At 40.6% G+C, this 13,236-nt stretch overlaps 1 protein-coding gene across 1 annotated transcript in view; it reads left to right on the top strand.

The window, feature by feature from the left end:
* Positions 1 to 1,465: 1,465 nt before the first annotated feature.
* slc18a2 (solute carrier family 18 member 2) overlaps positions 1,466 to 13,236 on the top strand; it is an 18,242-nt gene continuing 6,471 nt past the window's right edge. Inside the window, exons 1-9 of the mRNA XM_080781646.1 lie at positions 1,466 to 1,580; positions 1,906 to 2,109; positions 5,250 to 5,595; positions 8,179 to 8,237; positions 8,370 to 8,453; positions 8,577 to 8,669; positions 9,797 to 9,886; positions 10,234 to 10,277; positions 13,133 to 13,193. Coding sequence (XP_080637772.1) covers positions 1,977 to 2,109; positions 5,250 to 5,595; positions 8,179 to 8,237; positions 8,370 to 8,453; positions 8,577 to 8,669; positions 9,797 to 9,886; positions 10,234 to 10,277; positions 13,133 to 13,193 — 910 coding nt within the window. The 5' untranslated portion in view covers positions 1,466 to 1,580; positions 1,906 to 1,976. The remainder of the gene's footprint in view (positions 1,581 to 1,905; positions 2,110 to 5,249; positions 5,596 to 8,178; positions 8,238 to 8,369; positions 8,454 to 8,576; positions 8,670 to 9,796; positions 9,887 to 10,233; positions 10,278 to 13,132; positions 13,194 to 13,236) is intronic.

Here is a 13,236-nt window from a genome sequence, read left to right as displayed (position 1 = left end):
GTGTGCATAATCGTGAAATAATGCACATGCAATCTACAGAACAAATAAGAAAACACAAATGGAAAAAATTGGCTATTTTCGGGGATGATGGAAGTTGAAGATTCTAGCAGCATCAAACCGTCTCAACTGTCCACGACCATACCTTAAATTGTAGGGGACTAACCACAACACAAGATGGCGCCATTGTAAGGGTATGTGCTCAAGCCATCAAGACTTACCAGAATTTGTATATCCTACTGTACAATTCTGTGTTAACTTAACTCAGAGAGTGTATAAATGTAAAGAAATTGACCTATTATTGGGGTTACATTTGTACAATCTTAAGTTACAAATGGGTAAATTAAAGTTCTGCTGAGAATCATAAATAAACACAATTACGTGCAATCTGCAAATTTAAAACTATAAGCCATTATGGTCTGGTGACCTGCGGGCCTTTCCTGTTGGTCGTACCTGGATACATTTCTTCTCTATGCACCTTTGCAAAAGGATATAATGAGTTATAAAGACAAAAGTTACTGTAGCTCTGCTGACTTCATTTGCTATTTGAGTATTAGGCTTTATTCCAACTTCAGGCAAATCCAAATATTTGTTCTCAAATCTGATGACTAAACACACTAGTATTTGCGGACATCAGATTGGATTTGTGTATAGACCGTGTCACTCATGAAAATAACAGATATAAAAGTTTACAAGGTGAACTCGTGAGCCTTCAGATCCGCTATTTTCAGCGAGCGACAGTATAAAACAGGCTTCAGTGTCCAGACTGAGACACATCTTTGAAAATCTGATTTGAATCGAACTTCAGACCACTTTGGAATGTGGCACAAAATCTAATTTGTACACATCAGCGATTTTCAAACAGTACAGTAATGGGTTTAAACTGATTTTGATGCAAAATTAACTAATTTAGCTGGGGATCGACCTGGAATCCCCTCAAGGACCCCTGTGGGTCCACAGACCCCACATTGAGGACCACTGTAGACTATATATTCTACTTGCATCACCTGTCTGTGTCTATCCTTTCTCTATCACATGCACTGTCTGTTTCCTATCCGTCTGTCCATCATGTCTCCTATATTGTCTGTCTATCCTGTCTCCTGTCTGTCTGTCTATCCTGAATCCTGTCTGTCTCGCAACCGGAACCAACAAATTGCCCACTGAGTCTGTGGTCCTGTTTCCATTCTATCCTGTCTGTCCTGATGAACAAAACAAATTTAAATAGACCATGCAATTTGCTATAGGCCTATATGGCTCAAAGACGTCACACATGTGTTCTCATGAATATTGCACATAAAGATATAGCCTACTTACAATTATTATTGATTTGTTATTTTTCTCCAAAAACAATAACATGTTTTGAGATTCTATTCTATTTGGCAGTCGAACAGTGAGTAGCCTATAAATGATGCTTGCTTCATTGTGCGCATCTCTCACCGTCTGCATGTGGCTCCGCCGCTCCGGGCTGGGAGAGGGTCTGCTCATAAGGCTGAATGACGTCAGTGATCACTCAAGTAGACCTGGCATCTTTCCTCTTTTCACCACTGCTGCGGAAAAAAGGATTTTGCCAATGTGCATCTGAGGTAAGATTTTGAAACTGCAGTAGGCCTACTTTGTTACGTTTGAGTAAAACTTTAAGTTTGTTAATAACGTCTTGCATTGTTTTACTTCTTTTTTTGTAGCTATGTATTTTTTTAAATGTAAATTATCACGTAAGACATTTAAAACTCGGTTCATAACAGAGTTGGACAATTTATTCCATAGCCATATTTGTTATGTTTGAGGCTACCATTACATGTGTTGTAGTACTGTAGGATATAGAGAGCAAAATACAAAATCGGTAGCCTATGCTGCTAGACTGATGTTAAGGTTACTGACCTATCCATGCACTGACTCTCCTCTCTACAGGCGGACCGCACGCACTTCGATTTCCCAGCTGAGCGATTATTTCTTTCGCTCGCTCAATTGAGGATTGGAATATGGAAAGATTAAAAGCACTCCGACAATTTAACTTGATAACTTGGCTCAGAGAAGAGAGGCAGTCGAGGAAACTCATTTTGTTCATCGTCTTCGTCGCCCTGCTCCTGGATAATATGCTTCTGACAGTAGTCGGTAGGTGCAACAACTCCTCATTCACACGGGCACGGGCACATTTATTTTTAAATCTAAGAGCCCAGCAATTACTTGTTCCAGTATTCGGCTACATAAACGTCAGACAACGTTATGATGTTCTACAATGTGTCAAATTCAACAGAGATGTGCCTGTCATATATGATTGCTTTAATGGACTGCGCCCCCAGGACACGAGTCGATCAAGAGATAGGCTAAAGCTAAATTAAGCAAACAGGTTGCCAACAAACACATTCACCGTAAAATTGTGTTCAGCCTAGATTTCTCTCTCGGTGCAGGGTGCACTAGAAATTATCTTTCTACAGCCTAAGAGTCACTGGTGTTTCCAAGGACATGAGTCATGACACAAAAAGTTTTATCCATTTGTGTGAATCCAAATTAAATTTGTATTTCCCAATTGACAACCTGCCATTCATTTAAAAAGTAGCTTGCTATAGGCCTAATACTGACAAACAGTGTCTAATACTGATCGAAGATGTTCGAAGTTTATACAGCTTTTATCCAGTTTATCCAGCTTTGGAAAAGGTATATTTTGTCAGGTTCTTGAGCACACAGCAGCATTTCCTTTGAAAACGAATGCTTTTGCCGTCACAGGTAATTCACTTGGTGAAATAGGATTCGATTGACAGTAATGATCTACAGTAACTGCTGTTTTGAGGGGGAAGAGATCGTGCCCTAAGTTGGCATACATCCATTACGCACTGCACATCCATTACGCACATGACGCGCGCTGCTATTAATGGATTGTTTTTTGCAACTCACAAAAGAGTAGCTACTAGCTATAAGCCTAATAATAATAATAATACATCCAATTTATATACTTTTCTTGGTACTCAAAGTCGTTTTACAAAGACAGAACAAACAAAAATAACTTTATTAAAGGAGGACTTATGCCATTTTAACCTATATGTATATTCATATAATTGAACCTCGCTAATGCATTATAATATTTTTGCCTATCAGTGACATCATCGACTGGGAATATGCCTACAGGCTAATATAAACTGCAGGCTTTTTATTCCTATATATAAATCTGAAAAACAAAACTGCCCAACGATGATGTCACTGGCGGTTTTCTGAAGTGTCCACAGCCCTCTAATGAGACTAATAAAACTGTACCATTTTATTATGAGCATTAGTGGGGACCAATTATATGAAGATAGGTTTAAAATGGCTGAAGTTCTCCTTTAAGGGAATAACTAGCCTACTTAAATGGCTTAAAACTAAGCAAAGAAAACATTCAAATTAAAAGGCAAAAAGGCTGATTGGAATTAGGTGGGGAATGCAATTCTGAAAAGGTGGGTTTTGATGGAGGTTTTGATGGGGCAAGGGTGGGTGGCTTTGATGTGAGCTGGGAGTGAGTTCCAAAGTGAGCCCTGCTGTCTGTTAGTTTCTTGTCTTTCTTTGACTATAATCTCCAACAATATGTTACTGACCACTCAAGTAGTTTATCTCAATGAAAACTATTAGTCCTAAATTTGATACCTTTTTGATACCAGTGACAATCAGCCAGAGTTTTAAAAGTTCATGTGAAAGAAGCTGCCTAGACTGCTGATCCATTTTATGGAATTGCACTGCAAATATGCGGTCTAAAATGTTCATTCATAGCCGACAAACTTGTTCCTCTTTACAATTATCTGATGCTTATCGACCAGTTAGGCAAGCATCAGTATCAATAATAACATTTACAGTAACTGGAGGGAGACGAATACCAACGAACTCGCCTCAAAACACAGACTTCGCTCTGGGCATATAGGCTACATCCAGCGGAACTGCTTGGTAAAAAACAAGGGGCGAGCGTGTTTTAAGGCGAGCATTCCGGATAACAAGGGGACCCTCGTAAAATCAGCTAATACATCAGCATAACAACAACAACAATAATAATAATGTCACAGCCTCTGCCACGGACTGTGCCACACCCACTCATCAGCCCTGATGACTACTACTGATGACTTGTGTCTCACCTCATAGCACTTTTCATGGAACAAAAGTTGCTTTACAAGACAGAACAAACAAAAAGCACAACTTTATTAAAGGAGGACTTCAGCCATTTTCAACCCTATCTTCATATAATTGATCCTCACTAATCATTAATATATAAGAGGAGGGCTTTGGACAGTTTAGAAACCCGCCTACCAGAGACATCATAGACTGGGAATCCAAGCTAAAGTGCAGGCTTTTTATTCCTGGAAAGTTAGCATGCTCTATTGGAAGCAAATGCTCTCATGTTATTGTTTTGAAGAAAACGCAACACTGGTACGCGGACACAGAGTCGAAATAAATTGTACCATATTATCATATACATTAGTGAGGATCAATTATAAGTTATTATAAATAATAGTGTAGTGTGACAAGTAGTTTATCTCAATTCAATCCTAAATTTGACATAGTTTTGGTTCCTTCACCAAACTCTGAATGAGTAACATAACATGTCATTTTGGAATGACATTATTTACAAAGGGAGTCTACCAATGCGGCTCAAGCCTGTACCGGCTGCATCACAGGAACAAGGACACATGTTGCAAAAGGAGGAGAGGACACTGGAGCAGCACGGACATTTTAAGCCTTATTATTAGGTGCTAGTAGGCCTATACAAAAACGACGTTTTGACCTATGCTGTCTTCATCCTTTATCATCCTTTATTAACTGCAATTCAACACAACTGAGCCTCTCATGTTTTTTTACACGGTCCCTGAGGTCTTCCCCATTTGCTCTGAGAGTGTGCTATTGTAATGTTTTCACTGTGCCCTTTTTCATTTTTCATGGCTTTTATATGGTTGATTGAACACTGTTAAACAGTGTTTTTCCCATAGCCATACTCATATCTGTATAGACTGCTGGCAGTATGAGGTTATTACATGTAACATGGCCATTTGTCATTAGCTCATTGATAGCCCAGCCCTCACCTTCCCTAAATGCTACCACCTTTATGACTCTGATGAAAACCACATGGGTCGAAATATATACTAGCACCTAATAAAAAGGTTTAAAATGTCCGTGCTGCTCCAGTGTCCTCTCCTCCTTTCGCGACCTTTTGGATACCTTTCTACTTGTACCAGTGACAATCAGCCAGAGGTCCTTTCACATTTCAGTCAATCTTCCTGTGTCTTTTACCCCACCAGTTCCCATCATCCCCAGCTACCTGGTCACAATAGATCAGCCAGTGACTCAAGTGTACAACAACAACACCCCCTCACCGCAGGGCTCCTCTCCCAGAACCTTCCAGACCATTGTGTCCTTGTATGACAACACGGTTAGGGTGACCAGTGGAAACGCAACAACGGTCAGACCGACAGACGTGGACCTTCCTTCCACTACACTAGCAGCACCTCTGGTGCCTCAGGACAACTCCTCCGACTGTCCCAAATCAGACCATAGCAATGAAAATGTCAAAGTTGGACTACTGTTTGCCTCCAAGGCCACCGTACAACTGCTGACGAATCCATTCATTGGACCACTCACAAACAGGTGGGTGACTGGCTGGGTTCCCATGGATATGCATGTGTTCATCAACCCATTCTTAATTTGGATACATTTATGTTCTTCTCAGGCTTCAGGGAGTAAGGTGTTACAAGTGTGTGTGTGTGTGTGTGTGTGTGTGTGTGTGTGTGTGTGTGTGTGTGTGTGTGTGTGTGTGTGTGTGTGTGTGTGTGTGTGCACAAGTGCAGTAATTCGAAACTGTTAACATGCTATATAAATGCACCATTTACCATGCAAAGCTTATCACGTATTTTGCTGGATATTATTTGTTAATTGGTCCTACTCCTCACTAATGTTGTAGCACAATTTCCTACTTGGTCTGTGTCTCATAGGAGGGCTGTGGGCGGTTCAGAAACCCGTCCACCAGTGACATCACCGTTAAGCAGATTTTATTTAAAGAATATTTAGATTTGCATTATCATGGCAACGGCTTGCATTTTCGCATTGCAACATTTCAGCAATAGAAAGCCTGCAGTTTCTATTAGCTTGGATTCCCCATCAATGATGTCACTGGTGGACGGGTTTCTAAATTGGCCACAGCGCACAGACCGAGTAGACAAAAATGGTGCTATTTTATCATGAACATTAGTGAGGACCAATTATATGAAGATAGGTTGAAAAGTGGTCCTTTAAGTATTCAATAATAACACCATTTTGACTGTGTCATAATTGACCATTGAGGATGCAATTCAAGCGGTTTGCACATTCTTATGGTGAACTGTGACAGTTCATAAGGAAAAGAGGATGAACAGGATTCACATTCTTATGGTGAACTGTGACAGTTCATAAGGAAAAGAGGATGAACAGGATTCACATTCTTATGGTGAACTGTGACAGTTCATAAGGAAAAGAACATTCTTCTGGTGAACTGTGACAGTTCATAAGGAAAAGAGGATGAACAGGATTCATCCTGAACTTGAGTGACATATTTGCACAATATTTGAGTGCAAATGATGTCAGAGTTCAACTGGCAGCCCAGAGCGTATGTTTTATGGATTCATGTACCTCCTGGTCAACCAATCTTTCTGAAATACCTAGTCAAAGGTCAGAACAGATTAACATTTACAGAATGTTCTTATCTGAGGCAACAAGAGGCAAATTGGAGAGGATGAGCAATAACAGACTTCCAATCAAATGGCTTATTATGGTAATGCTGTTTGTTTGATGTTATTTTGGGGCCAGATATACAGTAGATCTAATCCAGCTGAATCATATGTACAGTAGCTGAATTCCTGTTTAGTGATTCATTTGTGTGTGTGTGTGTGTGTGTGTGTGTGTGTGTGTGTGTGTGTGTGTGTGTGTGTGTGTGTGTGTGTGTGTGTGTCTTTGCATGTGTAAATGCTTTTATTTGGTTTCATGCATGCTTGACTTTTCGAAGGGAAGAGATATTGAATATTCGCAAATTACCATCAACATTATAAGTAGGAATACTCTTATTAAATTAAGTCAATGGACGTAAACACTGGGACTTTCTAATGCATATTGTTATTATCAGATTGTTGCCCTGGGACACATTTGTAATTTTGTGTAAAGTTAATTTGGCAGTCAGTCAACACCCATGACTTTGTTACAGTATGTTCCTGAAATGTTTAAAGGGCAAGATTGATAAAGAGAATAAAAGAGAGAACAGATAAGGAATTGACAAAATAACTGTTTATGTATTCACTGATATATTTACTTTACCAATCATTATAAATGCTATAACCGAAAACAAGCGCAGATATGTGGACAGTCCCTGTGCCAAATTTCAAAGTAAAATGGTAAAGATCCCAGGTCCTTTGTTTAGATGAAATTGAGGAGAAAGGGAGAGAGGAAGGTCGCTCACTACTGTTACATACTGTAGCTCAAGGTGCCGTTTAGTGTCTCAGCTGGGCACATATATGTGCTGTAATTGAGGAAAAGAGCAGAATTCCACTATTTCTCTTTAATTTCTCGTAACTCCTGGCAATGTACTACAACAGTGGTTTTCAACCAGTGGTCCGGGGACCACCAGTGGTCTTTGAGGAGGTTCCAGGTGGTCCCCAGAGAAATTATAGAGAGTTGGGAAAAAAAGTTTGTACCCTTAGAGATCTTTAACTCTTGAGAGCGTAAAATGAAACCAAATGGACCTGTAACTAAAATTTTCTTTAGTTTTGGGTCTGCAAGGCTAAATCTCATCAAATGGTGGTCCATGGCTCAAATGCCAAATAAATAATGGACCTTGATATGAAAACGGTTGAAAACCACTGTACTACACAATTCATGTCAAGTGGCTACAACTGAAGAGCTCTGATAGATTCTGTCGCTTGGTAGCAGCTGTTTGTGGAGCTTGAATCACAAGAATAACAACATTTGCACAAATGGAAAAGACTATGGGTGTATGATTCACTCAAATGATATACTGATATATTGAATGAATCATTACAAATTACTGTCTAGCACTAGTTAGATTTTGTTTTATCAAAGTAGATATGGCAATACTATTTGATGTCATATTTAAATATACCTTTATGTGCGCAGCTTTTCTTCCAACTATGCAATTTACTCAATGAAAGCACTCAATTTATGAATGATCCGTCTCTGTCCTTCCAGAATTGGGTACCAGATCCCTATATTTGCTGGCTTTTGTATAATGTTCCTCTCAACCATCAGTAAGTTACAGCCTATACCCTCAAACCTAACCTCACTGACACAAACTCAAAAATTCAAAGCTGAATTGTTATTTCATGATTGACATTCCCACTTCTTTGTCTGAATTTTAAAATGTCTTGCTGTCCTCAAAGTGTTCGCCTTCTCATCGAGCTACGCTCTGCTGTTTGTGGCCAGATCTATGCAAGGTGTGGGTTCTTCCTGCTCTTCTGTGGCTGGTAAGAGTATTTGCCGTGCATACTTGAGATGCAACAAAGTTGCCAAAGATATGGTCATTTTCAGAAAACAACTTAAATAGGTCCTGTATGTTAATAGAATGTATTCATCTTTGACTGGTGCAGGGATGGGAATGCTGGCCAGTGTGTACACAGATGATGAGGAGAGAGGACATGCCATTGGGGTTGCTTTGGGAGGCCTGGCATTGGGAGTGCTAGGTGGGTATACGGAATTACTAAAAAATTACACTTACAGTTAATGTGTGTATCAGACCCCGGATGGAATAATGGCTAGGTCCAACTGATGATTTTAAGGCTCTTCATTAAATCAACGTGAAAACTAGAAAACGGGGGGGAGGGGATAAGAGGCATCACAGTGTCAATAATCATAAATCAATAAACAATAAACACATAACAGCAAACACACATCGGGAGATATATACTGCCACAGCTCAAACCTTATCAAAATGCATTGTAATACAGTGAAAAAGGTATCAACCATGACACATAAAAGCCCCAACAAAAAGACAGCAGTGAACAATATAGTTTTCAAACATTTAAAATGACAAGTAGGCCTACCTTTTTCCTTCTTTCCAGCTGGCCGCTAAACTCTTATTGACCACTTGAGTGGCAGTTCCGTTGGCAACATAACTGAAACAACATTCCATCCAAATTTCATGTCGGTCACCTGATATTGTCACAGTCACAGACTTTTGTCATTCATTGTACTGAAGGTTGACAGAAGGTTGAGTCATTCTGTCAAGTGTAGATGAGGTAAGGACCCAAACGCAGGACAGCCAGGCATGTAGTGTTCAAAACCATGAATTGGTGTTTTAATACAGAAGCCAGGTGAACATGAACAACTTAAAACAGACAGGATACAGTGAGTCAACAAGGACTGACTGGGGAACAAGACTGATATACACATGAGGGTTGATTACAAAATGAGACACAGCTGGAGCAAACAAACATAGAACCTTGAAAACTAGACCAGGGAACAATACATAGAAATACAAGACCTAGACTGTACAATGAATGACAAAAGTCTGTCACTGTGACAGATATTATTTATAATGTAAAACTCATCCTTCACAGTAGCGCTTCCCCATCTGTCCATCCATTCCGTTCCATCCCAAACACATGACAAACAAAGCCCAATGGGCTGGCTTGAATAGTTTAAAAATAAAAGCTTTTTTAGTTCCTGTGTGTGTGTGTGTGTGTGTGTGTGTGTGTGTGTGTGTGTGTGTGTGTGTGTGTGTGTGTGTGTGTGTGTGTGTGTGTGCGCGCGTGCGTGTGCAAATTGATTGTGCAATTAACTCTATCATTGACTACCCATTTCTCCACAGTTGGCCCACCATTCGGTAGTGTGATGTATGAATTTGTGGGGAAGACCGCACCATTCCTCATTCTGGCATTTCTGGCAGTGTTCGATGGAGGTAGAGTTACATTCTTTACTGCACATACATGCATTGACAGCAATCGTGCACATAAAGACCCCAGTGTGGGAGGTGCGGGTCAAGGGACCACACACCGAGGGACAACAAATGCTTCAGCCTGAAGCATTTGTTGTCCCTCGGAATGTGTGGTCTCTTCTTTTTAAGGTATATCTTTTATATTTTCATTTTTGTGTATACATTTATATATACGCACGCACGCACGCACACACACATACATACATACATATACACATGATACATATACACGTACAGTATACATATACAATATAATATGCTAAATTGAATTGTGTAATATAGACTTATTCTAAATAATTATGTCCATACAGCTCTCCAGCTCTTTGTCCTTCAACCGACCAAGATGGAGCCAGAGGCAAGTTTCTAGATCACCTATTATGCTCAGAATAGGGGCAGTATGGTTAATGTGATTAAAGGGTACATGTGATATTAATTAACAATGTTGTTCTAGTTCCAGATTAATGATAATTTAAGCATCACAAAACGAAATCTGATGTAACAATTGTGTTGAAGCAGATGACCGGTGTGAAGATTGTTTAGTATAAATAAAGCATAGTGTAGCATGTGTCAGCTTTGTGAGCTCGCTAGACAGATCAACTAATCCTGTAGCAGTTCATTAAGGAGGGCATCCTTCAGAACAGAATGGAGAATGCTTACAGTATGTGCTCCTTTAAGGCAGATACAGAAGCAAACATATTACAGTAACAATATAATAATATAAAAATGTGTGTGAGGTTAGGGGTAGGGTAGGATTCCTGTCTGTGTTCCGGGAGAGGCTTGCAGTGTGCCTCCCCGACTCTGACCGTGGCTGTGTCACAAACTGTGACCTATGCTGGACAGCACGTAAGGCCTTCACCAATGAAGGCCAATTCTGTCTGTCTACTTCCCAATGCTGCACCTGGTGGCCCCAGGTCCATCCGAGTTCTTTAATTTCCTTCTCCACAGATCTTCTCCATGTCTCTTTGGGTCGGCCTATTTTTCTCTTCCCTGGTGGTGTCCATCTCATGGCTACCCTTGGGATGGCGCTTGGGTCCATTCTGCACACATCCACCAATCCAAAACCATCTTTGAGCTTGATTACACTTGACAGTGCGGTCAGGCCTGTGCTCCTATAAAGCTCTTCATTGGAGACTGTCATGGGCCAGAATATCCTTCGTATTCGTCTAGGCATCTCGTCTGAAACACGTCCAGCTTGTGACAGATGGCCTGCCCTGTGTCACCTTCCATGACTCTGCCCCATACAAGGAGGACCCCAAGGACGTTGCTCTTGAAAATCCTCAACTTGGTTATTGTGCTGATCTTTGATGATCTACATGGCCCTTGCCTTAAAGATCCTGCTCTGAACATCTGCCCCTGAATCTCCGTCTGTTGTTAACTTACTACCCAGGTAGATGATTCAATACCTCCTCCACAGTATTACACTTATACCGCCATTGGCCGAGATCTACGTCAATTAAAGCTCATTATTTATTCATGATGAGGGGTTGGCCAGGGGTTTGTTGATGTTGAGACCGATCTGTTTGGCAAACAAGTGTCATGACCCAGACTGTTGGGCCATGACAAATTGAGGAGGACGCAGTAGCAGTGTTCAAAATAACAATAATTTATTTACAAGAGATAACTAATATTAACTTAATATAAAGAATGCTTACAGAATGTATGAGATGTGGAAGTCAGTAAGATCAGTGGTGTCAGTGTGGATGTGTGGTAATATGGTGAATGGGTGTTGTAGTGTGCAAATCAAACAGCAAAGGGGAAACAAACAAACAGAGGTTCCAGGTGCACTGGCCAGGTGCTCCTAATGCACCTAATGAGGAGTCTCAAGTGGGCCGACGCCCACATGATCTGTGGGAGAAACACACAGACAGGGCAGTACACTAGACGGCATATAGGCCGGCCCTGCAGGCCAGGCCAAGGGGCCTGCAAACATTACTTTCTTCTGTTGATGTTTGCCAAACAGATCGGTTGAATATCCTGGTGGCGATGGGCTAACAAGGCTCGTCTGCATATCTCAAGGGCTTCTATGAGTGTTCATGTATTTCTCTTTTGTTGGTTTCATGAGCCAGTCTATGCAGAGAGAGAAAAGTAGTAGGGAAAAGCAGCCTTGTTCGACTCCGGTTTTAATAATTAATTCCTCTGTGAGACTGGAACCACTAAAGTCTCTATATAGCATCTTAATTATAGAGATTATTTTATCGGGAATCCCATAATGGCTGAGAATTCTCCATAGTACTAGTTGATTAACACTGTCGAAAGCTTTAGCAAAGTCAATAAAGTTGGCATAGATTGTGGTTGTGTTCCATTCATTGCTCTGCTCCATTGTCTTCTGCACTGTCCGTCCGTACAGGATCTTCCTTTTCAAAACCCTGCCTGTTCTTATCGAAGACGGTGATCAACTCTTAATCTATTTAACAACATAATTCCCCTCCAGTTGTTGCAATTGGACATATCTCCCTTCTTTAGTATTTTAACGATGAGACCCGTTTTCCAGCAGAGTGGTGTTTCTTCTCCAAGATGTTTCTACTCCCCGATGTCTCCAAGAACTTCAGTAAGGACGGTTGCTGTTAGATGTTCCTCTACTTTCAGCATTTCCAAATGGACCTGATCTATGCTCCGTACCTCGACATTCGGTGGCCCAGTTTCTATGTCCAACATTTCTACTGGTGTGATGTTTGCCTCCGTTTGTGGGTCATTTCCATTAACTACCCTCTAAAAGGGTTCTTTCCAGCACCGTAGCTTTTCCTCTTCTTTTGTCAGCACTTCTCCGTTCGGATCTCGGGTTGGGGTGTCGGTTGACTGGAATCCATTGGTCAATGTCTTTTATCCTGTTTTGAGGCTGATTTTTCTGCTACCTGTGCAATATTTTCTATATATGCTTTCCTATCTGCTCTGGCCCCCTTCTTTACCTTTTGCAGCTTGGCCTTCATTCTTTCTGACTTAGTTGTCAGTTATTTTTCTTCTCTTTTCTCTCCTCTATTTTCTTCCATGTCTCCTCTGATATCCAGGCCTAATTTCGTTTCCTTCTAGGGCCTAACACGGTTATTTATCTCTACACCTATACGAGATTAGATAGAGGGAACAAAGGGTGCCTGGGACTCTGCTCTGTGAAGTATATTTAATGAAAGGAAAGTCAAATCTAGAATTATCTTTTTTATAAAATTCAGTCAGATTCTATCAATTTAAATGTATTGTATTTGTTTCTCTATACAGAGCCAGAAGGGGACACCACTGTTAACACTTATCAGGGATCCATATATTCTAATTGCAGCTGGTAAGAAACTAATGAAACTGAATCTAAAGCAACATTGACTCAT

This window comes from Protomyctophum bolini (genome assembly GCF_963924005.1).
Source record: "Protomyctophum bolini genome assembly, chromosome: 14".
NCBI classification, from domain to species: Eukaryota; Metazoa; Chordata; class Actinopteri; order Myctophiformes; family Myctophidae; genus Protomyctophum; species Protomyctophum bolini.
Note: the sequence above shows the minus strand (reverse complement) of the source record. Positions and strands in the feature narration are given on the sequence as shown.